General features: G+C 35.6%; 3 protein-coding genes across 5 annotated transcripts in view; 2 read left to right on the forward strand and 1 right to left on the reverse strand.

Moving 5' to 3' along the window:
* The window catches only part of LOC116178040 (transmembrane protein 47), a 77,636-nt gene extending 71,726 nt beyond the window's left edge, over window positions 1-5,910 (forward strand). For 2 of the 3 annotated variants that reach the window (XM_031497309.1, XM_031497310.1), the window contains 4 exons: window positions 3,238-3,424; window positions 3,477-3,626; window positions 3,680-3,742; window positions 4,686-5,910. In XM_031497309.1, coding sequence (XP_031353169.1) covers window positions 3,238-3,424; window positions 3,477-3,626; window positions 3,680-3,742; window positions 4,686-4,846 — 561 coding nt within the window. In that variant the 3' untranslated portion in view covers window positions 4,847-5,910. Of the gene's footprint in view, window positions 1-2,902; window positions 3,115-3,237; window positions 3,425-3,476; window positions 3,627-3,679; window positions 3,743-4,685 lie in introns of those variants that run through there. The other variant, XM_031497308.1, reaches the window with a different exon arrangement.
* Window positions 5,911-8,193: 2,283 nt separating this feature from the next.
* On the reverse strand, window positions 8,194-9,770 carry LOC116177810 (protein artemis). The gene is made up of 2 exons (XM_031496921.1): window positions 9,632-9,770; window positions 8,194-9,580 (listed from the first exon to the last, which is right to left on the reverse strand). The coding sequence occupies exon 2, from the start codon at window positions 9,527-9,529 to the stop codon at window positions 8,315-8,317; it is 1,215 nt and encodes a 404-aa protein (XP_031352781.1). The 5' UTR covers window positions 9,530-9,580; window positions 9,632-9,770; the 3' UTR covers window positions 8,194-8,314.
* On the forward strand, window positions 9,757-24,898 carry LOC116177809 (zinc finger protein 184-like). Its single transcript, XM_031496920.1, has 4 exons — window positions 9,757-9,886; window positions 10,176-11,181; window positions 20,874-21,911; window positions 23,144-24,898. Exons 2-4 carry the CDS (start codon window positions 10,207-10,209, stop codon window positions 24,188-24,190), a joined length of 3,060 nt encoding a protein of 1,019 aa, XP_031352780.1. The 5' UTR covers window positions 9,757-9,886; window positions 10,176-10,206; the 3' UTR covers window positions 24,191-24,898.
* The last annotated feature ends 1,540 nt before the right edge of the window (window positions 24,899-26,438 follow it).

The raw sequence follows: 26,438 nt of genomic DNA on the forward strand, positions 1-26,438 counted from the left end.
ATTGTGTCAATTTGTAAGTAACGCCATGGGGCGGAAGTAGCGGAATGATCGATTGGTCCCAACGTTTTTGACTTTTTGTTTAATAATTGATTACTCTTTCCGTTTATTTCCTTATTCTAAAGTGTACACTTCTACTGCAACCATTTTAAAATGCGGTTTGATCGTAATGCGTCAAAAGTTTAATCCACTTAAAAGTTATGGAGGGAGAGTCAATTCCGCAAATTGTATTAAATTTGTATAATTAAAAGCGGCCCTGACAAATCTATCCATTTCCGTTTTTTTTTCCTACCATCAGAAACGGAAAAAGATTTCATCCAAAGGAATACGTCTATAAATTAATTGAATTGCCCGCTTTCTTCAGATTAATGGAAAACATATTGTGGGACACGTATGGTACGTTATTAAAATCACAAATCTCGAGGATTTTCTTGGGAGTTCTTTGATTTGTAGTCATTTTTCTCCGAAACGTATAATGTAAGCGATCAATTTCGGGAAAACTCAATTTATACTTTTTAATTTTGTTTCGATACTTTTGACACACCGTTTTCAAAGTTGGAAATTAATCAAAAGTAGATTGGAAAAATTGTCGACGTTCGTTCAGGAATTAAGTCTCCCCTTCACCGCTCTTATAAATTTTTAAGTTTTGATTGAAAGTGAAAAGTAGTTTCTGTCATCGACGCTTCATTAAACTTTTAAAACCGCGTCCTTTATTAGAGCTTTAGAAGAGATTTGGAAGATTCAATCTAGCAGGAGTTTCGGATAGAATTCTCGCACACACACGTCATACTGCTATTGATTTTTTGTTTTCCCTTTCAAAAGGAAACCAGAGACGCGTGTGTGTGACCACCAACAGTTGGCTCGCTGATTTTTTCATTAGTGTCGATTTTTTTCTCGTATTTTACGAATTTAAAAATTGGGCTTACAAGTACAATCAGAGAAATTACAATTTGAACCCCTTGATAGATCCATTTCCGAAGAATTAACACCAACAATGCACGAACAGGTCGAATTTAAACTTTCAAACTTCTTGGGTGGGATGCTTATCTTCTTATTTGGAAACTTTTAATTCCATAATGATTGGCTCGCATGTAATAATGTGGTCTTTTGAATCAATCGCGAGTAGATAAAAAAAATTAGTCGATTCGGTTCGAAGGACCAATTTGTAACCGGTTCAATTCCGTTGTAATGCGGTATTATTACGTTTTGCCAGAAATGTCCGGCATTAAATTTCTCTTCACTCAAAATACCCTTAAAATTGACACTGTTTAGATGGAAAATATCGGAAATTTTAGTTAAATTTATTTTACAAATTTAGTTTAGGTTAAATTAGATGTTAAAAGCCTAGTAGAAAACATCTCAATTCAATTAAAAATTGTTTTAGAAAATAATAATTTACGAGTTGTACATTGTGCCCAAGATAAGGATGTCCATTGTGGAGATCTCCGAAACCATAGAAAATACGATGTTGGTCAATTTAGGAAAAAGATGTGCATTATTATCATGCTTTAAAGAAAACCAGAAAATTTCTATTACTTCGGAAAATATGCTAGAATAACCGAAAATTGCCGATTTTGGATTTTATTTTTTCTGACGTTATTTGAACAAATACAGAAAAATAAAAATTAAACACTTTTCCATTGCCATTCTTTGAGCTCTACAAGACACCGTTCAGAGATTTTCCAAGAAAGATGAAGCAAAAATAAAACGGTCTGAATGCTATATAAATGTAAACAAATATAACTAGCGAAACAGCAAATGCAAAAATATCCCTTATAAACTTTACCTTTTATAAAATTCCGCCATCCCAACCAGCTCGGTGCATTCGAATAAAAACGCCCAAAAATTAAAACTTCTTTAATTATTTGTGCGGCATGCGGCCGCCCTAAAAATCTGTAATTGGTCGTAAAATTTAAATTAATTAAGAGCGCTTTTTTGACACCACTCGCGAAGAGGATTCGAGGGCCTTTGATTAGCTAACCTCTTTTATGTTTCCCTAAAAAGTTTGCGTGGGTCGCAATCGGCTTTAAAAGTCATCCAGAAGCTGTTGCAATCATTTCTTCGTCTATTTAAGACCATAGGTTTTAAAGGCTTTTGTGGGTCAGTGGGCCTTTGATTTGAAGGGTTTTTAAGAAACTTCAAGAGCTTTTATGTGTTTTCAAAAATGTTTTAGAAAGACTGTGCCTTTATAGGTATTTATTAATCTGTCTGCAAAAAGAGTGTCCTTCAGTATCGAAGGTCCTCCAGAGCCTTCTAAATGCTTTATGGGTTTTACGTGATTTTTTGTTTTGATCGAGGTTTTGACCTTAACCTTGATTTATTTATAAAAACTATTCATTTCGTGGTCGGTGATACTTTTGAGAGTGAGGAAATGCGCGAAAAAAAATCTGTGGTAGAAAGGACTAAAGCATTAAGCAACTATTTTTTTTTTAAATAAGAAAGGTCCCGAGAACCTAAAAAATGCTGTTCGTGCTTTTCTTATAGAATGGTGGCTGAAAATGTTTAAAAAACGGAAATTTTGGGACGTTTGGGGACGTTGCTACGAAACCAACCAACGGGACAGAAACTTTAATTCAGAAAATATTAAATTAATTAAAATATTAATAATATTACTGAATATGATATAATTGGAAATGTTTACTTATAGAACACCTGGCAGATAAGATATCAACAAGAAAATTTAGCGCGCTTGATTAAATCCGATCAATTTTTTTTTATTTTAGTCAATCAATGCGGTGAATGTAATTTTATTAAAGGTAAAATGGATAAGATTACTCACTGGCGTAAAGTGACGCATTGGAATCGGCGACGACAGGAAGGCAAAGGTTTTAAGTTCAGTTATCAATTTTCAAATTGTAGGTAAACACACGCTTCATTATTTCATATAGAATATTCAGTTTGGTGTAGAACTTCCCTTAGAATTTGTGATTCTATAAATACCACTTCAAATACTGATAGTTGTAGATAACAGGTTATTAACAAATGGTTGCCATAACGACGTATGAGTAAGAGCTTATAGGTGTGGTACTAATATTTTTAAAAGTTAACGCTTTGTGCATCATGCTGGTTATAAGACGCGAATATCAGCTGGCTATTCAAAAACGCAAATACCGAACAGTATGTACTATTTAGTCTTACTAAAAAGATCACCCCATTGTTAGACATCCGTAAGGGGATGATTCTCAATTTTTGTGCATTACTTATCAGACGCTTACGCTAACATGTTATTTTTAATTTCAGGTGATCGCATTCATATGTGGCCTCATAGTGATAATTCTTATGATAATGGGCCTGGCATCGACGGACTGGCTAATGGCGGATGGATGGCGACAAGGCCTTTTTATGTACTGTATCGCAGATGACGCTCAACAACCATTGCCTTTTAACGTACAAGAAGCCTCCGGTTGCTACCCCTCTCGAAACGAAAGTATTGTACTAAACATATCACTTGAATACCATGTAATGCAAACGTTTTCCAGATTATATCCACGCAGCAGCCGGCTTATGTATCATAACATTAATTACAGATTTAGTAGCCACTGTTTTAACTGGTTTGGGACTGCGAACAAAAGAGCATCATACGAAATATAAATATTACAGGTTTGGAGTAATCGTTATGGGATTATCATGTAAGTTATATGAAATTGTTGTAAATATAATTAAAATACCGTTTTTTTTGCAGTGGTCTCCATTCTTATAGCTTTAATTATATATCCTGTATGTTTTGCTGCCGAATTAAATCTAGGTAGGTACAAATTTTAGGTTAGAATCTGATTAATTTTGAGCAGTACATGTGGAATCTGTATGCATTGCATTGATTTATGAAGATTTACCACTGTTATCTGATCATTTTCTCTTTGGCATACAGCGCCATCTACTGACTAACAAAAGCCAACAACTGAAATAGTGTATTCAATTGGCTCCCCACACTCATTCAAGTAAATGAATGTTTAGCCTTTGTGACTCAAGCAGACATCAAGAGCACAAAAGGGCACTTTTATTTTTTGAAAGAGAAAGTGCACTAAAAATAACTCATTTGTCGCATGTAATGTTGGTTGCCTATAGCCATGTATTCCATGCATTGACATGGTTTTTCGTGACCGGGGCTAGGGGGGGGGGGGAGGGGTATACTAATCTTGCGTTAAAGTTATAGGTCTCAATAAAAAGAACTAACCACTACCAACTAACGCCTTTCTTTCTTATCCCCTTATCGAAGTAGGACGTGGGGGTGGGGGGAGGCCTGATCAAAGTAGGATTGGGGGGGGGCACTAGTTTTATTCTTAATGTTACTATAATGAAGGGTCTCGATCAAGGAATTAATTCTACAAACTACACTCTCCTCACCTCTTATCGTGATTGATTATAATTCTTATTTCAAGAGGGGATTGTTGGAGAAGGGTATTCCAAAGTGTGTGTATGTGGTGGTTTGGGACATACCACATCTTTGATCAAATCATCCTCGACTTCTTCTTGTACTACGTACATAAATGTCTACGTATTTTTAACCTTGACACTAAGGTCTGGATGATGGAAGTATTGTCCGAAATCGATTAGCCTAGAGAAATTATTTATAATTATACACACTTTCAACGCAATCAGCCTTTTAATAAAAAGCTAATTCCAATGGAGCAGTACATCGAAAAAATTTTAGTAATAAAACCTCATGTAATGGAAAACTCTTGTTTTAGGTAACCGAAAAATTTGGGAATTCGGTTGGGCATACGGAGTCGGCTGGGGTGCAGCGATATTCTTGTTCGGTGGTGTAGTACTTTTACTGTGCGACAAAGAGAGTGAAGAAATTTACTACAAAGAAAGAAAGATAGTACATGACAATGACTCGAGAGCCTAGTGGCCACAAAGTCTGCCCGATGTTGTTCTCTGATTGTAAGAAGTGTGCAGTCGCTTGTCTCATAGGGTGAATGTGTTTTAAGTGCGCCCAATCGGTTTGAATTATTTTATTTTATTTCAATTTTGGCGAAACCGTTTTCATTTCTGACCGTATTTAACATATCATCGGATTGAATTTTTATTTTAGAAATTGAAGCCGATTGGGAATTTAATTATTATTATTTTGCTTGCCTGGTATTCCCGCCAGTCAGCAGTTTTGTGCTCGTTACCATTATGTAAGAGCACCTTTTATGCAGTCGACCAATTTTTGTTATGTGACTGCGTAAATTTGCTCAATGAATGTGTGCATTGTGCGACTGAGAGACAACCCGGGCAGGCTAGCTGTGTGTAATAAGACTTGTATTTATATCATACTAATTATAATGATACATACCAACACATTTACTTATGCACTTATTATTCGTCTTCGTTATTTGTTTTTACATTATTTACAATAGATAGTGCGTAGGTCAATTTGTCGTAAGAGATTTATATTTGTAGACTTAAGCATTGTAGAATTGGTGGTAAACTTTTGTATTTTTCTTTATACTTGACAAATTTTTTTGGAATATTTTTTTAGGTTGGGTAAACGAACTAAGTTTTTGAAGATTGTATATTGCAATAACGGAAAATATACCAGGACAATTAACATCAAATGACCTTTTGTAGTGAATTTGAGATGAGTTATCCCATTCAATTATCTCACGGGCATTAAGTATTATAGTTAATCTTAATCTTCCATGTTTTTTAATTGTTTCGATTTCTTATATTAAATTTAACATAGTCGAGAATATGTAGAATTTAAATAGATATTCGACTAGCGGACGAATCTTCAACTTTATTTGATAATGTTGATTTGTGACGTGTGTAGTTTAATACTTTTATACATTCGAAGTGAACCGAAAGGCAGCTAATTTTCTAGTCTGGAATGAAACGATACGAAAGATTTTGCAGCTATACAAGTTTATTTCGCACAACTTTCTCTTCTCACTAAATAGTTGCAAACTTTTGTATTCTGGACCAATTTAAAAAAACGTATTCAGGTTTACAACTATTAGTTAATTAAGTTTAACGGTTAAACTGCCACATACCCATTTTCTAGGATTAAAAATTACTCAAATCAAAGTTTTGAAAAATTCATAATACTACATACTTATATAATTAAGATAAAGGTTATAGAATTAATATTAACATTTCATGTTTTTAGGTATTCCTTATTTATATAATATTTAAAAAATGTATATAATTAAAGCTATTACAATAAGAAATGTAATATGTAGTGTTGTGATACATAGCTTATGTATATACCTAAATGTGATTAAAGTACATACATATAATTATTTTTTTCAATTGTAAGTTTAGAAGTTTTTTGTATAAATTAGTTATTTAGGCATTTGTATTTATTGTGGTTTTTTTTGTATTATAATTTTGTGCTGCGTTTTTCATTTGTTTATACTTACATCATCACTCACATACATGTAATATAAAGTAATAAATGGGAAGTTGTCAAATTTTTAATCACTTTATTATTTCGAAATATTTTCACACCAGTTAAAATGAAATTTGAAGGTCAAATGACTGCATTTCAGATAAGAAGGTAACAGCAGCTAACTATTCAATGGTGTTTTCCTATGGAGATGTTATATGCACCTTCATTCTAACAATTTTCAGACATCAATGGTAATTGAGGAGGGGGGGAGGGATTCATCTATTCACTTTACATTTCCATTTTTAAGATGTATTTACTTACAGTGATTTTTAGATTATTTACATACTGCCACTCCATATATTGTTGGATATTAGGTATATTTCTTACTAGTTGCTCCAACTATAAGTCTCCATGATGAAGTGTTGAAAACAGGCACTCTGTAGCTGTAATATATATTTTTGTAAAAGGGTCAAAAACGTTATTTTTGGGAGCTACTCCTCCAAATTTGCGTTCATTCGTTTGGTTCGCTCATAATACACACAAAAGCCTAGAACCAATGCCTTTATAACAAATCGTATCGCTTTACAATTTCTTTTTATTTGTTTATATTATGTGGTCTGTCATATATGGGTGATGCTGGTTTTTCAGGAAAACTATCCACAACCAAAAAGTATATACTCTTTCCCGCAATAACATATATGAGACGTATGTGTTGTTATTGGGACAATGGTTGCCATGGATTTTATGCTACGCTTAAGCACTGCTTAGCCTAAAATCCATGGGAACCATTGTCTCGATAATCGTTGCCATGGATGTTAAGCTAAATTTGTCAGTGCAAACGGCTATAAACAATGGCTTAAGCTAAGATCCGCTTAAATTTCTTGGTGCAAATGGCCATAAATTGTTTAATTTCCACAGGAACCTTTTATAGAATTAATTCCTTGTAATTTGGATGTTTATTGGTATACCCTGAAGCAGAATGTTTTTAATGTTTCTGACCACGTGCCTATATAAACGTAACTAATGAGTTTTAATTTTATTTCAATAACAAAACCAGATATTTACACTGCTTGAAATTAGCAAACACTCGAGCAAACATTAGACCTCTCTGGTTTATCCCCTATTTTGCCAGCAGCAGAAACTACTCTTGCTACAAGATTTTCTTCCATTTCATATACCAAGAACTTCATTTTTTCCCCAAAGGAAGAAGTTAACTGGATTCAACCCTGGTGACCGCCCGGACCAGCTAGTAGGGCTCCTCGTCCTATCCATTTATTGGGAAATCTTCTATTTAAGGTTGCCCTCATAACTCTTTATGAATGCGCTGGAACACCAATCATTTTTTGTACTGTATCCTACATGTAGTAGGTAGGTATATGCGGGAAATAAATTGTATCATATAGAAAGAGTACAAGTAGGTACAAAAAGTCCATCTTGTCTAAGCAACCAACGCGTGCGAGCAACTACCAAGCACTCGACGTAGGCAGGCGCCAACGAAAATAAGATTTGCCAATAAACTCAACCGCTCTATAACCCGGCACTAGTGTCGTCCGCCATTTTGGAGCCCACTGACAATGTGACACTACATGTATTATCTTATCATTTTAAGAAAATCCTTTGATTTTTTAATGTTTATTAGTGCAGAAAGCTAAGGCCCTTATACTAAAGAGTGGGTACTTACTCTTTGCTCCAAAATGACATCGAGTCTGCTATAAGCACCTTCACCTTAAGTTTATTCAATGCCTTAAGTAATCAAGTACCTACCTACCTATTGAAACTCAGGAAACTTTTCTGGAAATATTCTCGCCATATGCAGAATGTACGAAATCAAGCGTTTTAATCTGCAATTTAGGACATTCTGTTGAATTAAAGAAATTCTCTGAGACTATAAAAATCAGTATATTATAAAATACATTCAAAATGTAAAAATAGCTGTTTAAAACAGTGTTACAAAATTGGAGATACAATTATTCAAATACTTTAATATTCAACCAATTAAATTCATTCATCACCATCATCATCCTGCAACCACAACCTTTTTCGCTTAAAATTATTAACAGGTGATCCCAATACATCGTCCCACTCGCATTCAGATTTCTCAGGAGTGTTAGGTGCATTTTCAACTTGTTTAAACAGTTTAGATTCTTCTTCTTCCTCCAATCTTCGTGATTGATATGTAGACATCACCTTTTCTAATAGGTCAAACATTTCTTCCTTTTCTCTTGGAGAAGACGGAACCACGCAGGGTTCCACTTCAACTGGCTTTAAAAATGATAAAAACTCTTCAATTTCTTCTAGCGAAGCATGGCAAGAATAGCATACACGATAGCACCCTGTTTCCCCAATTTCAATACAATCACTGTCCGTATTCCTGTTCTTCCAATACAGTGTAGAGGGTATGATAGTTCGGATTAGTGCCTTATCTTTTTTACAAATTTCTTTAAATTCACTGCCACAATTCGCATGTAATTGTGTTGTGGCACTTAAGGTGACCGTCTCGTCCATTTCCGGTATGCGTTTGTACAGGTTGTAAGTTTTGGAATTGACGTGTATGGGCATGCCGACTATTTTGGAAATTTCCATGAATAAGAATTCGGAACCGTAGGTAGCGCTTGGTTTAATGTTAATTATATGAGCGGGACTTTGCTTGATCCACTTATCGATGACTGTACATATTTTACTTATGCTGTCACTTCTCGGTGGCAGTTTGAAGTATGAGCGGTTGAAAAAGGTGGTATCGAGGTACATCTTGTCAATACGTTTTACTTCACCCATGGAGTAGAAGGCGTTGTATTTGCGTAAGTCACTTGCGGATACACGATAGTCTCCAGTGTAAAGGATGTTCTTGCTAGCAGTTTCGAATAAAAACATAACAGAGCCAGGACAGTGTCCGGCGGGCAAGGCTGTTACTGTTAAATGGGTGTTTTTGTAAGGGATTTTAATTAGTGTCGAGTTTGAAGTGGCGATTTCGATTAGTTTGGCTTCCAGTTGTGGATACCTGTGGTTTAGAATCCTCACTGAAATTGGAGTCGCGTACAGGTAGACATCGGGCCTTTCCAGCAAAGAATTTTGAAAACGCCAATCACTTAACCCGCGCATGTGATCGGTGTGGCAGTGCGATAGAAAGTAGACGAGAGAATCCAAATTGTTCGCATTTTCAAAGCAATCTACGCTTATTTCGGGAATTTCCAAGATTTTTCCATTGAACGTGCTCATTTCAAAGTTTCGGCGGGAATGTCAACGACCGGAAATTGAAAGTTTTGGCGGCTTATGTACTGGTAAGGTTAATATTTTATTTCCATAACCTATTTTACTTACATTTTTGATTGTTTGAATTCGTTTGGAATCTTTTAAAAGCTGTCCGTAGCATTATTTCGGTGACAATATTTTGCACAAAATTAAATTAACTAATTAGAACACAATCAACGAACGCAGCCATTGCTGTAATAGGCAAACTGTGAAGGTCGACGCCATCGTTCGATATCGCGAGTGAGGTTGGAATTTTTCTTTGTAAATTATATACCGAGTCCTTTTTCGAGTAGGATACACTAAAATTATGTGTTTTAATGATAGGTAAGCCTAATTAACGTTTAAATTATTTCCGAAAACCATATAACCTAGTGATGTAATTCGCCTTTGAATAGTACAAAAGTTATTAACGCGCAGTTATACAATTCGTATTTGTGTTGGTTGATGTCCTACGTCTTCGTATTCTAATTAAACAAATTTTTCTCTTCCTAATTCTTATCACCAACTCGTTTGTTTACGTTTTTCAAAATCATAAACTTTACTAACCTCAATTAAATATAACCTTAGTTGTCAAACATAGTGATAACCTAACAAAATTTGTTGTTTTTTTAAGTGGCTGAAAGAATGAAACTAATCATTTGAAAATGGACGAGAGTTACACGTTAGTGTGGGAGGATGGCTCCACGGTCATACAAACCGAAGAGGTAATCTGTGGTATCGATAACGATTGCACAATACTAGCAGAGAACAATGACTTCTCTGAAGTGTGCGAGGAGGTCGTCGTGCAAGGCAACGCCGAGCGTGACGCGCAAAGCATCCCCGAAGTGGCTCAAGGTAACGGCATCATGTATGTGACTGAAGACGAAATGATGGTCATACAGCAGGCGTCCGACGAATCCTTTGTCGAAGAGCAACTGTTAGATATAACCAATGAGGAAGTCGTAACAGACTCTTGGGGGGAGAACTGTTCTGAAATCATTGTTGGCTCCGAAGAGAACGTGGAGGAGCTAGACGATGTAGAAATTCCTCTACCAACTGATCAGGACGAGTACACTGCCGCACGTCCATATCCTTGCGATTTTTGTAGCCGTCGATTTAGGAAGAAATCGAATCTTATGAATCACATGGTGGCCCACCAGACGGACAGACCGCACGGGTGTAATTTGTGCGGGGTTCGCTACATTAGAAAGTGCGATTTGATGAATCATTTAAAAATTCACGCATATATACCGGAGACTGACGGGTTGGAGGAGGAAGATGCGCAGACTATGGACGATTCTGATGTTGAGAAGCAGAAAATTAAGAGTTTCTTTAAGAAGCGTAAGAGCTACAAGATTAAGAAGGAGGATATGGATGGGTCGAGCTCGCGCGCGTACAATTATGTTGACGAAGATGTTAAACTCATGGAAGAGATGGAGCATAAACCGGACCCGGAATTTGGTAACTTTATGCCTCAAGAGAACCACCCAATGACGGAACCAAGATTTCCAATTACTGATCCGCGTAAGCCCTTTGTGTGTCAGCACTGCGGAGTCGGTTTTGCACGTGAGAAGGCGTTGGCTTCTCATGCACGCGTCCATGGTGGTGACAGCCCTTTTGAATGCCGCACCTGTGAGGAGGTTATTATTGTTATTATTATTATTAGTATTACGGTCAGGTGGGGAAACAAAGTTTGCAGTTTTTTAATTTACATTTACCCTGAGCCAGAGGGGTGAATGAAAAAAATGTTTTCATATTAGACAACCAGATTGTGACACTATCTTAAAATTGTTTGAAGCAAGAAATCATCATAAACCAAACAGCAGAAAAATTTGGTTTACACAAAGTGGTAAAATTATAACAAAAAAACCAGATTTTGACATTTCTGCCAAAGAGAATTTCAATTGTTTTACGTCATCTGATACCTACTAGAAAATTTTGCTCTTGCAGAAATATTTTTTAATTATACCAGGGTGTCTAAATTTTTTCGCAAACCCGTTCTACTTTTTTTGCCAATGTACTTAATCAGAGTTCTGATAAGATCTACTTCGTTTACGAGTTGTGAGTTGAAAATGGAAAAAATGGCCATAACTAACATAACTTGCTTTAACCAGATTGGGAAATTTTACTATGCACTACAGCTAAGAAGTGTAATCGAAGATGCTGTATGTGCGACAGATGCATCTGTGCGCAATAACTTATATCTGCACTTTGTGAGTACCCTATTTCAACACTGTTCTCTAACACATATCTCTGTTACTAGTGACAAGTATAATGTACCATTAGATGAGTCTTGATTAGGCCTTTCACTTTTTCTTTGTGATTAATGAGTTCCGATACTCAGTTCTCAAGACATTCGCATTATTATTCGTTAAAAAATCTGAAACCAATTTGATACTATTGTTACTTACACTTTTTATAGGGACACACAAATTGTCATTTAAATATAATAATTCGCATTTGCAGTTTTAACTCCATCAACAGGCGCGGTTTTTCAAAACGTTTTCTTTTTGTGAGAATCCACTTCGGGGAACGTTCTCGAGAAATTCGCCACCATTTGCGTTTGGTTTTCGGAAATATGTTTTTTTTTTGCTTTTATCAGAAATTAAAAAAGTTAGTAGTGCAGCGGAGAGAGCCGCGAAATCGTTCAAAAAATTTTTTCGGAGTAGAAAGAATTGGGACCCACACCATTTTGTTCAGAAATGTTTGAACCTTCAGAATCTCACTTTACGACATTTTCCCGTGGTCCTGACAAAAGTTATAGGCCGCTAAAGTTGAAATTTACTCATTTTCGCGCGCGCGACTAGACCACCGAAAGTATTTATTTTCTCAGCAACTAAGCGATATACATCAATAATTCCTTTTGTAAAATGAAAGTACATTTATAGCAGAATCTAAAGCATTCAATTTACCTACCTTGTTATGCACAGTTTTTAGAAAAATGACCGTCAACTTCCAAAATTCGTGTAGCAGATGAAAAGTGCGCACTTTGAACTCTCATAACTTTTTATTTCACGATATGGATTTCCAATATTTATAGCTCATTCGATGCTCCAAAGCATTGTGATTATTTTATTTTCTATAACATTACCGTGAATTTTTCATAATAAAAAAGTTACGGTCATTTAAGTAAAAACCTACCGACCTCGCCGAGTCGGTAATCGCGAGTGAGACGGAGAGGGAAGGATAGTCAGCAGCGTTCGCTAAACAAGGAGCGATGCGTAAGAGATTTTACTATACTAAGAAATTTCTCTCCGAATACCAAAACTAGCTATTTAGGCCGTTTAGTTTACAAATGCATTCCGCCGAGTTGCATTGTAAAATCTCAAACAATTCATTAACTCCATGTATCTCAGTTCTTTGGTGAAATATATAGGTACAAATAGGTACCTTTCCCTGTAAATTTTGGGGGTTACTCCACATCAGGTATCTCTTGTGCTGTGCTGTATATTGCAAGATCAGCAGTAACAACGGTATGATTTTGTCCCAAAGATTCAGGCTTGTTTTTTGATTTCACTAGACGATGGTTAGGATGGTATTGTAGCTCGCTGGTGGAGAATTCAAAAACGGCATAGGTATATTATATTGAATGGTAGATACCGGAACTTACTTAGGAGGATTATCAGCAGGTACTTAGGCTGTTAAAGTCAGTTATCTGGTCGTTATCTAGTGATAGGTAAACCTGGTGGTCAATCATTTCTAGACATGCCGTCTGCATGATCTCGAATTTAAACTTAACTTAAATAATTTAAATATGTAGTCATCTCAATAGTTTCAAAACTTTTATAAGTTTATTTTTTCCCCCCGGTTCTTTTGAAATGTGTTAAATTCAACTTTCAACTTTTAATGTAATAATTCAACCCTCCGGTTGGTTGTCTTAACAAGGCTTGATAATAATTCGTTTTGAAACTTAGGACAACCTTTCCGGTTTAACCACCCTTCAGGTTTTTTCACTTGGCTTCGGCCAGTTAATAATTAAAAAACAACATGTTCGTCTTATTCGTCTTCAACGTTTGTAACTTACCGTTTTCCTGTTAAATTTCACATCGCCTGATGATGGCAGTACGCCGAAACTATAGTCGCTTTTATTTTTAAAAAACTTCAACGAATAAAAACTATATGGGGAAGGTTTAGAGAGTTTTGATCACACAATATATTTCAACCCCCATTTCGAGGAACGATGGATCCAAACACCAAAAAAAAAAAAATCCATGTATTCGTTTAGGAGCCACCCTCAAAAAAGTGGTAAAGTTTCTTTTTTTCTCAGCAACAGTTACAGAGACTGGTGGTAAGTCTTTGAATAGGTTTTGCTGTATGCCCTTTCCGGTTTTGCAAATAATTTTTCAAAATTTCTACCGCAAAAGGGCACACCCCTCAATAGGGGTGCGAAAAAATGTTGATTTCGACGAAATTTGGTATCTGGTGGTTTTTGAATCTGAAATTAGTTTTTGAAAATTCGAAAAAAATAATTCCACTGCAATTCTTGGCCGGACAACGAAAATTGACAAAATTCCACGAAGTTTGTTGTGTAGGTACATACTTACGGGACAAAATTATTGAACAGTTTTTCTTAAGGTCATTTTTCAAACAAAAGTTACACTCATTTGCAAATTGGTCTTTCGGGTCAGAAAATGTTCTCCGACAGTGGCATAACAAGTACAGTAAACGTCAATATTACATGTTCTGCTAAAAGGGTGTCTACCTACATTTCACAAAAATTTGTCAAATAAAAAATGATATTTTATCACAGCGAGCAACTTCGACATCAATGAGGAAACAGTCACAGAATAAGAATAAGTAGGCCATATTCTGTGGAAACAGACGAAAAAAATTCAACGCACAGTCCTTTTTCAAAAGCGAGATACATCGACAGAAGAAATCCAAATTCCTCGTTTACCTATCACTAGATAACGACCAGGTAACTGACTTTAACAGCCTAAGTACATGCTGATAATCCTAAGTAAGTTCCGGTATCTACTATTCAATATATGGGTGCCGTTTTTGAATTCTCCACCAGCGAGCTACAATACCATCCTAACCAATCGTCTAGTGAAATCAAAAAACAAGCCTGAATCTTTGGGACAAAATCATACCGTTGTCACTGCTGATCTTGCAATATACAGCACAGCACAAGAGATACCTAATGTGGAGTAACCCCCAAAATTTACAGGGAAAGGTACCTATTTGTACCTATATATCTCACCAAAGAACTGAGATACATGGAGTTAATGAATTAATGCATTTGTAAACGCTTAAACGGCCTAAATAGCTAGTTTTGGTATTCGGAGAGAAATTTCTTAGTAAAGGAGAACCTCTTACGCATCGCTCCTTGCTTAGCGAACGCTGCTGACTATCGTTCCCTCTCCGTCTCACTCGCGACTCCCGACTGGGCGAGGTCGGTAGGTTTTTACTTAAATAACCGTAACTTTTTTATTATGAAAAATTCACGGTAATGTTATAGAAAATAAAATAATCACAATGCTTTGGAGCATCGAATGAGCTATGAATATTGGAAATCGATACCGTGAAATAAAAAGTTATGAGAGTTCAAAGTGCGCACTTTTCATCTGCTACACGAACTTGGGAAGTTGACGGTCATTTTTCGAAAAACTGTGCATAACAATGTAGGTAAATATGAATGCTTTAGATTCTGCTATAAATGTACTTTCATTTTACAAAAGGAATTATTGATGTATATCGCTTAGTTGCTGAGAAAATAAATACTTTCGGTAGTCTAGTCGCGCGCGCGAAAATGAGTAAATTTCAACTTTAGCGGCCTATAACTTTTGTCAGGACCACGGGAAAATGTCGTAAAGCGAGATTTTGAAGGTTCAAACATTTCTGAACAAAATGGTGTGGGTCCCAATTCTTTCTACTCCGAAAAAAAAAACTACCTCAAATAAGCGAGTTAGCGCCGGCTCTCCGCTGCACTATAGTTCAGCACATGCGCAAACAGAGTCCATGGTATAGTACTTATTTTCACTTAGACTCCGTTTTATGAGAAATATCTGTAGTTAAAATTTCGTTAAAATATCTTGGTAAATAACAAAGTTGGTATGCGCTTGCGCATAAACGGAATATTAGACATTCTTTTTTCTTTTCCTCCACCCTAGGTGTCGATACCTCAAACCCTCAGGCGGACGGGCGGAAAGAATTAAAAATAACCATGGTTAAAATTGGTATGGAAATACTATTCAATTTCATTGTAAAGGTAGGAGCTAAGTTTGTCATCTATGATGAATATAAAATGCACTGCAATGTTACAAATTGTCTATTGTTACTTATCAACAAAATGTCCGCCATGGTTAAAATATGCTTTTAGGTACACCTCGATTTACACTACAGGGTGTTTGGTAAACATGCGGCAAAAATGAAAGAGGTTATTCCTTGGACTATTCTAATGATATTTTATCCTTTGATGATTTTTTGAAAAAACGCATTCGAATAATGAGCCATGATAGAGGATTTCACAAACAACCGTTTAAGTAATAAGGGCAGAAATTACACATGTATCTTCGCAACGAAGCTTTTTTTCAAAAATCATCAAAGGATAAAATAACATTAGAATAGTCCAAGGAATAACCTCTTTCATTTTTGCCGCATGTTTACCAAACACCCTGTATATGAAACTCAGTGTAAGCGTTGGCAAAAATATGTCGATTGTTGCATCTCAGACACTTCTAAAAAGCATTATGCGCAGTCTGTAATTGGGCCCATGCCTGTTGAGGGCCCAGAACAAGAGAGAGATAATAAATAAATAAATCTCATAAATGTTACAGGAAAAACACTTTCTTCTGCATTAATTCATTGAAGGCAGCAAACTTTTATAATGCAGTTTCGTCCATTGGGCCATAAGAATTTTTCTTAATTCACTTCTTCCAAAGATTTGATAATTCATTCAAAATAGGTAGGACTAGGGAAAGTGTTTCAGAAGTTAGAGAAGATGACGCGTCATTCTAAGATGCTATACAACTTGAACGTACAGATTTTTTTCCACTATGAAATATTGAGTTCTTCTTCTGCAGGGAATTTGTTGGAGTTGAGTGGAAAAGTTGATTAACTTTATTTCATTTTATTTATTTACCAATCGTTTATTTTACTGCAATCGACGTTTATTTAGCAAGATTTCATTTACAGTAAAAAAAAATTGTGTAGGTAGTTGCAGTGTAGAATCTTTTGGTCAACATAAAAAAGGGGACTATTTAAATTTTTGCAAAGAGAATTTTACATGAATCTCTGGGTAAGTTATGTGTACTATTTACTCTAATCATAGAATTTAGGTTTTGTTGCTTTTGCATTACAAAAGGTAATTAGTTTTGTAAAAGGGTTCATTTGTTAAAAGTTTCAGAAATATTCAAATAATTCAAAAATTTCAGTCAATTTGAAAAAGATGTAAAAAATGCATTAGAAAACGGACATAAGAAATGTGAAAATATTCTAGCTAAAATAATTAGTTATGCACCAATTTTCAAAAGCCTATTCGCTTTAGGCCGTTTTTCCATCGTTCTAAATTGGAAATTGAGAGAGAGAGATCGTTTATTGAACCACTTTTGTGGTATAACATTGGAACAATTACAACTTCATATAAATGTATAAAGATAAACTGTAAATAGACTATAATATAGATCAAACAAACAACAACATATACATAACAATATTAAATGTAAAGATAAAATTTAAATAGACTATGATATAAATTAAACAAACAACAACATAACAATATTAAATGTATATAAAAATTTCGATAAAAAGTACAGTTAATAAATTGCGATATTTGTGAAGAAGTCTTCCAGTGAATATGGTGCCATTGTGTTAAGTATTTTCCGAATTTTATTTTTAAATGGGACGAATGCCGATATAGATTTGATATTTCTAGGGAGAGCATTGTAAAATCGTAGACCCATTTGTAGATGTGATGTGTCATACACTTTACTTTTGGAGGCGGTTATTGCAAAATTATTTTTTGATCTTGTATTATATTTGTGGCAATCGGAATTAAAGGAGAATAATGCCTTATTTTTAAAAACATAACACAAAGATTCAATAATATACAAACTATACAGAGTAGGAATGCGGAACTGTTGAAAGTACGGCTTACAGGTTTCCATTCGCTGTAGCGAGAATATTGTCCGAAGCGCCCGTTTTTGAGTTTTGAAAATGTCGCTAATTAAATTTTTATTGGTATTTCCCCACAGTAGGATTCCGTATCAAAAAGAGCATAATACACTTTGATTAGCGTATCTTTATTGCAGAACTGTCTACAGCGTGAGAGCGCAAAAATTGATTGGTGTAATTTTGATTGTAGTTGTTCAATGTGTTCCTTCCAGTTGAGATTTCGGTCTAATATAACTCCGAGAAAGTTACAGGAATTACTTGTTTCGATTATTGTCGATTCGTAGGTTATGTTTGAAATAACAGAAGTTGAATTTTTCTTATAGACAAGTACTTTAGTTTTCTCAACGTTAATTAAAAGTTTGCATTAAACCAGTTGATTAGTTGTGCCAAAGATTTGTTTAAGGTGAATTTTAAGTCGTTTTGACTGCAGGCAATAGTTACACTAGTATCATCTGCATAAGTACAAATGTGACACGTATCTATTAAATTATTTGGCAAATCATTCATATATATGATAAATAAAATGGGACCGAGAATGGAGCCTTGTGGCACACCATAATTCACAGGTCGTACTTGTGACTTTACTTCAACTATTTGTCCCGAACTATAGACTTTGTCAATTACAACATATTGATATCTGTCACTAACAAACGATTTTAATAAATTTAACGGTACGCCTCTAATTCCGTGCGCACGGAGTTTTGACAGCAGTAATTCCGGATCTACCAAGTCAAAAGCCTTGGAGAGATCGCAATTTATCGATGCTACAATTTTACCCTTGTTATGGAAATTGTAAACAAACTTTAGCATGCTTTGTAGTGCCGTGTTCGTCGATTTTCCAGCTCTGTACCCGTGTTGAGAATTATTAAATAAATGGTGAGATTCGAAGTACGAAATCAATCTGTTCTTTAATAGTGATTCGACTATTTTTGACAAGGTGTTAAGTATCGATATCGGTCTGTAATTACATACATCCTTTTTTGTTTTACTTTTATGCAATGGTTTGATTTTCGCAATTTTACCGTGTTTTGGAAACTCCCCTGTCGTAAAAATTAAATTTATTAAGTAAATTGATTTCTCAAAACGTAAAAAGAATTCTACCCTGCTCATCCGGTCTACATTGGTACAGTTTGTGGTAAGTAATTCCACAAAGTCACAGCTTGATAATTACTGCGATATTCAATTTTTTTCAGACATACGCATTTCTTAAAAATATCGATTTGTGGCTAAGCTGTTCGTTTTAGATCGCAAGTATGTCACATAAAGTCACACCAAAAATGCCCAAGTAATCCAAATATACAGGGGGTTCCATTAAAATGTAACTTTGATATGAATCACCCTGTATATGGGTTCCGATCGAACTGAAAATATTTTAGGTTTGTAGCCTAGGGTCCACTATGTCCAAGGGGCGGAAAATGCGGCAAAAAACGGTGAAAAAATGTCACAAGTTATAAACTAATTTTTTTTCAGCAAAACAGTTATTTTGATTTTGTTAACATTTTGGCAGTATACATTCGGCATAAAGGATGTAATTTTTTTTAAATCATCCCTGTGATGTATCAAAGGTTAAACTTAACGTACAGGTTATCTGTAGAAAACGTTGTTTTGCCCATATTAAGAGCCCTATTCTAAACGCGTAACGATGTCGTTACATAGCGATTATCGTTCGGCCACGACTTGTGGATCCTGTATGCTAAAATGGGTTGTTTCGTAATGGAAATATTATTTTACGACAAGCCCTAATCATTTGTTGAGGTCTTATAAGCATAACTAACCTCATTTTTATTGAAAGATGACAGCCTAAGGTTTATTATTTACATTGTAAATAAAAAAAGTTTGTAAAAATCTAGCATATACCTATACAATGCACTCTGCATATTTTCAAAAATACCCCTTGACAGTTTTCATCCGTTTGTATTAATTTTTCTCAGGTATTATATGAGGTTTATTAAGCGTCAAATTTGTTCTCCTAAAGGCCTTACGATTTGAGTTGCTCAACGTACAGCATATATTGGGCTCTAGTTGTATGAGTTTTGATAGCCACAGTGGATTTGCCCAATTTTTAATCGATTATTATAAATTATAAATGGGTAGGTATATTTTACAAAATCCATTGAGCGTTCTTGCCTTTTTTTCCTCTGTGTAAGCAGCATACGAGTATATGTTTCACGTTAGATTGGCGTGAAGTTATTTGTTATTTTCTGTGTATTCTTCCCCTGAAATAGTTGTAATGTTGATAAATTTTGTTCATTCGACCCACTATTGTAACGAGAATTCATGATCGGCTAACGATTATCTTTCGAACGACTGATCATTGAAGATCGAGTCATTACCACAACATTGTTTGTTAACGACAATATATAGAATAGACCCCTAAAGAACGCAATATAACGTTTTTTTTTGGCAGATAACCTGCACGTTAAGTTTGGCATTTCTGATACATCATGGCTGAATATTATCTGTTTTGAGCTAGGAAGCTGTTCTGTCAAGAATTTGGCACCTGGTTTTTATTTATCTTTTTAGGATCAGTGTTTTATCAAGTTTAAAGCTGCCTAAAACTTCTAATCCCATCCCACAAATCCCTTGGCTTTGGTAAGTGGACTAGCGCTTCTGATTGGAGGAGAACCATTGAGGTCATTCTGTAAGTTTTCAAAAGTAATCTTCAAAGGAAAACATCACTCCCATTAGCTGATTTGAATTTACTTTTTGGAGTGGGTCACTTTTCTTTTGTACACATTTAGGAGATGGTTTATGGTCATTGCTAAAAGGGGCGCCGCATTGTGTGTTAAATTGAACACCATATGTGGATGGATGGTGTTGTACGGTTTTTACTTCCTTCGGTATGTACTTCTAGTGGGACAGTTTATTACATCAGTGGTGGTTGCCTGTGACGAACTATAATTTTTGGAAATATATTTGCTCAATTACAATGAAAACAATTGATCTTGTTTGTTAAAGAGACTTGTGACTGTAGTCATAGTTATATTCCTATTTCTGCACCCATAAAGGAAACGGGGGAAGCAAGTCTCGTTGTATATCGTCTTAATATCACCTCTATTATGTTGTGGGGATTAGATGGCACGATCTTTTTTTATGAAGGTTGATCATTGGTTTGTATTTTTACTTGAATTATGAATGATTCAAATTTAAAAAATACACTAACAAAATTTAACTGGAAAATGTCGATTAGGTTCGAATAATACTTTCTCTTGTTTAGGTATTCTGGGACATAGCGCTCATGCGCGAGCACGTGCGCATTAAGCACGGAGGCATTGAACAGAACTTTGATGACGACGACGATGAAGATTACTCAGACGAAGAAACCAAGTATGGACAATACTTCTGCCCGACATGCGGCATGTCATTTCATCGACAAGACAATATGAGGCGACATCAAAGGATTCATATCAAAGAGGAGATGACCAAGGAGGCCGGCTTTGGTCACATCTGCAACGTTTGCGGGGAATCGTTTCCGGAAGCGCTCGAGCTTCTGGCGCATGCAGAAGTGCACGCGAGAGGCTGGGAACACAGGTGCATGATTTGCGGCGAGGTTTTTATTAATGACGAAACTGTCGCGGCCCATGTCCTGACTAGACATGGTAAGAGTTTGCCACCTAATACGTGCATGATGTGTGGACGTACATGTAAAGATAGACGTACACTTTTAAAGCACTCCTTCGAGCATTCGCAGGAAAAATTATTTGGGTGTTCAAAATGTGATAAAACGTTTCACAACAAAGCACGTTTAAAGCGTCACATGATCTCGCATAGAAATAAGGTAGTGTCATGTGAAGAGTGCGGCGAAGACTTTCCCGATGGAAGGACTTTAATGAATCACCGACATAGTCACAGTGGTGTAACTGGTAGGCACTTTCCTTGTGTGGAATGTGGGAAAACTTTCGGATCTCGAAGCTCCCAACAAATTCATCACAGAATTCATACAGGCGAAAGGCCGTACGGGTGTCGGTTTTGTTGGAAAGCGTTTGCAGATGGAGGCACTTTACGAAAGCACGAGAGAATTCATACAGGAGAGAAACCTTACGCATGTGCAGTATGTCCCCGTGCATTCAACCAAAGGGTGGTATTAAGAGAACATATACGATCCCATCATTCGGGACCCGATCCTAATTACAGTCATAGCATGACTCCTTTTTCGTGTGCTGTCTGTTCAGATCTATTTGCGACATCACAGGATTTGATTATTCATTTAATCCATCATTGTGATTTAAATACTGCAATGAAGAGACAACCTCAGGTAAGTAAATGTTATATATCATTTTTTTATATTATCACGAGAGAGATATACAGGGTGTCTCAACGAGACCTACGAATGTTTTCGATGACAATATAGTAATGTCAATAAAGCTCCCTTTTGTATAACTATATCTTATTAAGTACAAAAATTAGGGGTAACTTTGTATAATCTATTCCTAAATGTTCATTTCAGCTATTTAATATTTTTTTCTATGGTTTTAAAATTTTTGTTAGTTGGCCATGATTGGTCATTTCTTTAGTGCTCCATTGTTATTTTTTACTCGCCAACTTGAAAATATTTCAGATGAATGAGGTATAGATAAGACCGCATTTGTTGTGGGACACCCTGTATAAGAGTACCACACATACCATATTAGTGTAAATTTTGGAAACGATAAAACAATTCTCGGAAAGGATTTTTAATAAAATTTATTTTCCAGAAGTCTTGCAAAATCGTTCTGAAAATACTATAATAATAAGCAAATTTTCTTTATTTTCTATTTGCGGAAGGGCGTTGTATTAGGACGATTTTAAAAAGGTTCTCAAAAAGATTTGTCAAAGCTGTTTCAGAGTCCGATAGCTCTCTTAGAAAGGCGGCCGCTTTCAGATTGTAACTGTCGATGACACGGGTTTGAACCCCAGCGCACGTGTTTTTTTACAAAGCGTTCATTAAACTTATGCGACAACTTTTTGCATTAACTATTTTAAATAACAATACTTATGTCACAATGGAAAAGATACTAAGAAAAACTTAATTTATTCCAATTGACACCCGGTTGAGCGGTATGCGGAAATTTGGGGCGAGAGGGACCCTTAGCACAAAGTGCCACATTGAAATTTTTTTCATTAATCGGTGAACTCATCCATTCATTTAAATGATTAGTAATACATAGATGGTTGAAAATCGGCATACGCTATTGGGGAGTTTGTTTATGGGTAATTTAGTCTTTTACAATTTATCTTATCAACTTTTTTTAATTTTTGATATTTTTTAAGTGTAGTTGCGTTTGTTTTATAGTAGGTGGAGGCTAAGCTAATACCATTGACTTTATAGTGTGTAAAGTCTTTACTCTACATTTGGAATAAATACGCGCGATCGTGATTTCGTAAGAAATCATCATTAGATTCCACAAGTTACGTATGGTTTCACTCCCCCCCCCCCCCCCTCCAGAATTAGTTCTCAAACATATTGTAAAATATATGCCCAACTCACTAAAGACTCTCTGTATTCAGGTTGGCCCAAGAAAATATAAAAGAAGACGAAAGCTAAAACCACATGAAATTGAAATGATGACTACAAGACCCAATGAAGATGAAGACGAAGATCACCTAACAGATACTGATAATGATAGTGAATACAAGAGAAAAATAGTGCGAAAACCGAAGAAAACACCGCCCAAGTCCAATGTAGAGCAAAGTTACTCAGACATATATAACAATTTTACCGCTACTATAGAAAACATTAATACAATAGTTAGCACAAAACCGAGCAAAGTGAAAAGAAAACTGAAGAACGATCAGCAACCTGTTCCTTCAAGACCCAAAATGATCCACACACAAAAAACTCGGGTACCGGTCGAAAGTAACGAGGGTGGAAAGATAAGACACAAAACAAAAACGCTGGTAACTCACACGCAGCCAACAGAACTAAAGTCGGCAACAGGTGATAGGATACGCCCGCGCACAAAGAATGTCAACTATCATCACATGCTACAGTCGGACAAGATTCCCGTCGCTACATTCGGAGAAGAAGATCCGGAGGAAGCTGTCAATAATTTACTTGCCAGTGAGGAGCCATTGCAAAACGATCTGGAACACTTCCAAACAAACGGCGAGTGTGACGTACCTACTGACATTGTCAACGAGGAGACTGTGGAAACCCGGAAAGAAGATGTTGGTCCGGTTCCTACAAATATCATCAAAATAACGCAGACGCCTATAGGTGATAAATCCGATAAGAAAACTTACAGCTTAAGGCCGGGGCGTACAATTATTGGGCCAGGTAGTAAAGTAGTGCGTCTCGTCAAAGGAGGCGGTATGATTGTTTCGAAAAGTAAGAAGGTGAAGGAAGAAGTTGTTGATCCTGAGAACATTATACCCGATATATGCGCTTCTCCTACGCCCGTTATTAAAGAAGAGTTCATAACAGATCCCAGTCCCTTGCACGAGTTGGCCGAACTTTCTGTGCAACATGCACAAAATATATTTAAATGCGAAATGTGCAGCGAGGTGTTTTCGGATCGCGAACAGTTAATTGTGCATGTGCCTATACATATTTGATTATAAAAGAATTGATACCTACATGGATTTGCCACTTGTATCTTTTTACATTAGAAGCCCTTTTGTATGAAACAAAAATACTTCGTGCACCATTGTAACTATTGAGCATTTATTTCTGAAGTACTCCAGTAGTAAGTTGTCATAAAATTATTTGTACAGATCACTATTATATCTATGTATTAATGTTGTGAATAACACATTTAGTAATTAGAGTATATTAATTTACATGGAAAATGAACTTTCATGATTTATTAATTAATCCAATAATTTAATTTCAAGTATTTTGTAAATATTTTCAATTTTGAAGTAGAAATCTGGATTTGCAGATTTTCTTTTAATAATTTTATTATGTACCTAAAGTTGCTTGTAATTTTATATTCTTAGGATTAGTTATCAAGTCAAATGTGCAAATACATTTAACAAAGATCCGGTTAAGTACTACTTTGTTATTTCTTGTTTTTACAGAAATGTAATCTGTTTATTTTTTGAAAGAATAAGATGTATAAATTTTGCCTGTATTATGTAATAGTTTATAGGTAATGTATATAATAGAGATACTTAAATTATAACATACCTATCTGTGTATTTTAATTAAACGTAAATAAAAAGGTTATGTAATAGTTTGAGCATAAGAAAAGACAGTTGTAATGAAGACCTATAGATTGTCCAGTTGATTATTTTTGAGAACCAGTATATACCTAAATCGAGTGGTTTTTGAATTATTTTTGGGAAATACAAATCACAAATGGCTATTGTATATATACAAGGGTTGTCCAGAAAGTAGCAGACGTTTTGAAATAAAAAAACTTAAACTTGTAAAGAAAATCTATTATTGTATACATTTCGGGGCTACACTCTTGGGCTGTTTATCAACACAAGCGCCATTCAAATTGAAGCACTTAACGTGGCGCAAGTGTTTAATCCCAAATTTTCATGCAAATCGTTGCATTTTGAAAAATTTGCCAGGTTTTATACTATTTCAACTTTCATTTCCTGGACTATTATTGGACGCTCTCACATGAAGTGGCACAGAAGTGCGTAGATGCTATAATAGACTTCTAGCGGACTTCCGCTTCTAGTACCGCGACCCCTTCACACTGTGCGATATTGTTACATTTTTGATTTTCCGAGTCTAAATTAACATTGTTAGATCCTTTTTACGGAAGGTGCTTGTCAAAAAAGGGTTACCATTTTTTAAAAAAAACGACGCCCCTTCTTGGTACGTGCGCTTTTGTTGCGTGAAGGCGCTTCTGAAAATCGCTTCGCGCTACTTGTGGCGCTGCAATTCTCACCGTGTGAAGAGGTTACGCTATCAGCCGCTTTAAAAAACGCCTGGTAAGAAGGGGCTCTAATACGTTCAAATGGATGTTGTAGGTAGGTATTTAAATTAGAAACATTTGTCATTCATCGTCTACAAGTCTACAAATTTTCCTTCGGTTTTTCGCATACTCAAATAAATGTCGTGAACCCATTTCATCCAGCGTTTTTTGTTTTTTTGCTCTTCATCATCCATGAAAATTGCAGCTAAATCAGTTTATTTAAACTTTGTCCATCTTAAAATAACGATTTTGCGACGTTCTTTTTGACACTGACTAAAATGAGCGTCAGTTTGAGTGTAAAATGTGCATACTACCCCAAATTGTTATTACAGTCCAATACTGCATGTCGCGCGTCGGTGTCCAAGCATTTTTTGTTGCAATATAGCGAACACATACACACAGTTATAACGCGAATGCAACAACGTTGGCAACTTAGCAAATTATAACTGTCAATTCTGAGAGCCAGCTCCGTTGGTGACGTCACATATGACTTAAGCGCGGTTTAGACGCTACGATCTTGGCTTCGATAAATCGTAACGATCTGATTGTCCAATTTATCGTTCAATAAATCGAAAGAGTGCGTATACTGTTTACATGTAACGATTTCTTGTTCCAATCTCATTGTCGATCACGGTTTAATACAGTTTTTATTTTTTTACTTTTCAACTTGTCTTTTGGTTCTGTCCACTAATGTAAATTATACTCGCATTTTATTGCTTACATTGCTTGTTTAGAATAGAATCTTAATCTCGATTATGATTTATGAGTAGCCATGTGTCGCTAAATATTTTTTTTGGGTGGCCAAACTTGATCGCCACTCGCCAAATGCGCTAGAGACAGTCCAAGTAGCCCAAATGGATACAAAAATGGTTCACTTCGGCAACATTAATCACAAATCGTAGCGATAAATCGCTGATATTGTTTACATG

Source organism: Photinus pyralis, unplaced genomic scaffold, assembly GCF_008802855.1.
Source record: "Photinus pyralis isolate 1611_PpyrPB1 unplaced genomic scaffold, Ppyr1.3 Ppyr1.4_LG8, whole genome shotgun sequence".
Lineage (NCBI taxonomy): Eukaryota > Metazoa > Arthropoda > Insecta > Coleoptera > Lampyridae > Photinus > Photinus pyralis.

Bases quoted from the DNA above. Each gene is read 5' to 3' on its own strand.
- LOC116177810 (XM_031496921.1), bottom strand. From the start codon at position 9,529: ATGAGCACGTTCAATGGAAAAATCTTGGAAATTCCCGAAATAAGCGTA.
- LOC116177809 (XM_031496920.1), top strand. From the start codon at position 10,207: ATGGACGAGAGTTACACGTTAGTGTGGGAGGATGGCTCCACGGTCATA. The intron at 11,182-20,873 runs GTTATTATTGTT...TCTCTTGTTTAG, and splicing joins AATGCCGCACCTGTGAGGAG to GTATTCTGGGACATAGCGCT. The intron at 21,912-23,143 runs GTAAGTAAATGT...CTCTGTATTCAG, and splicing joins CAATGAAGAGACAACCTCAG to GTTGGCCCAAGAAAATATAA.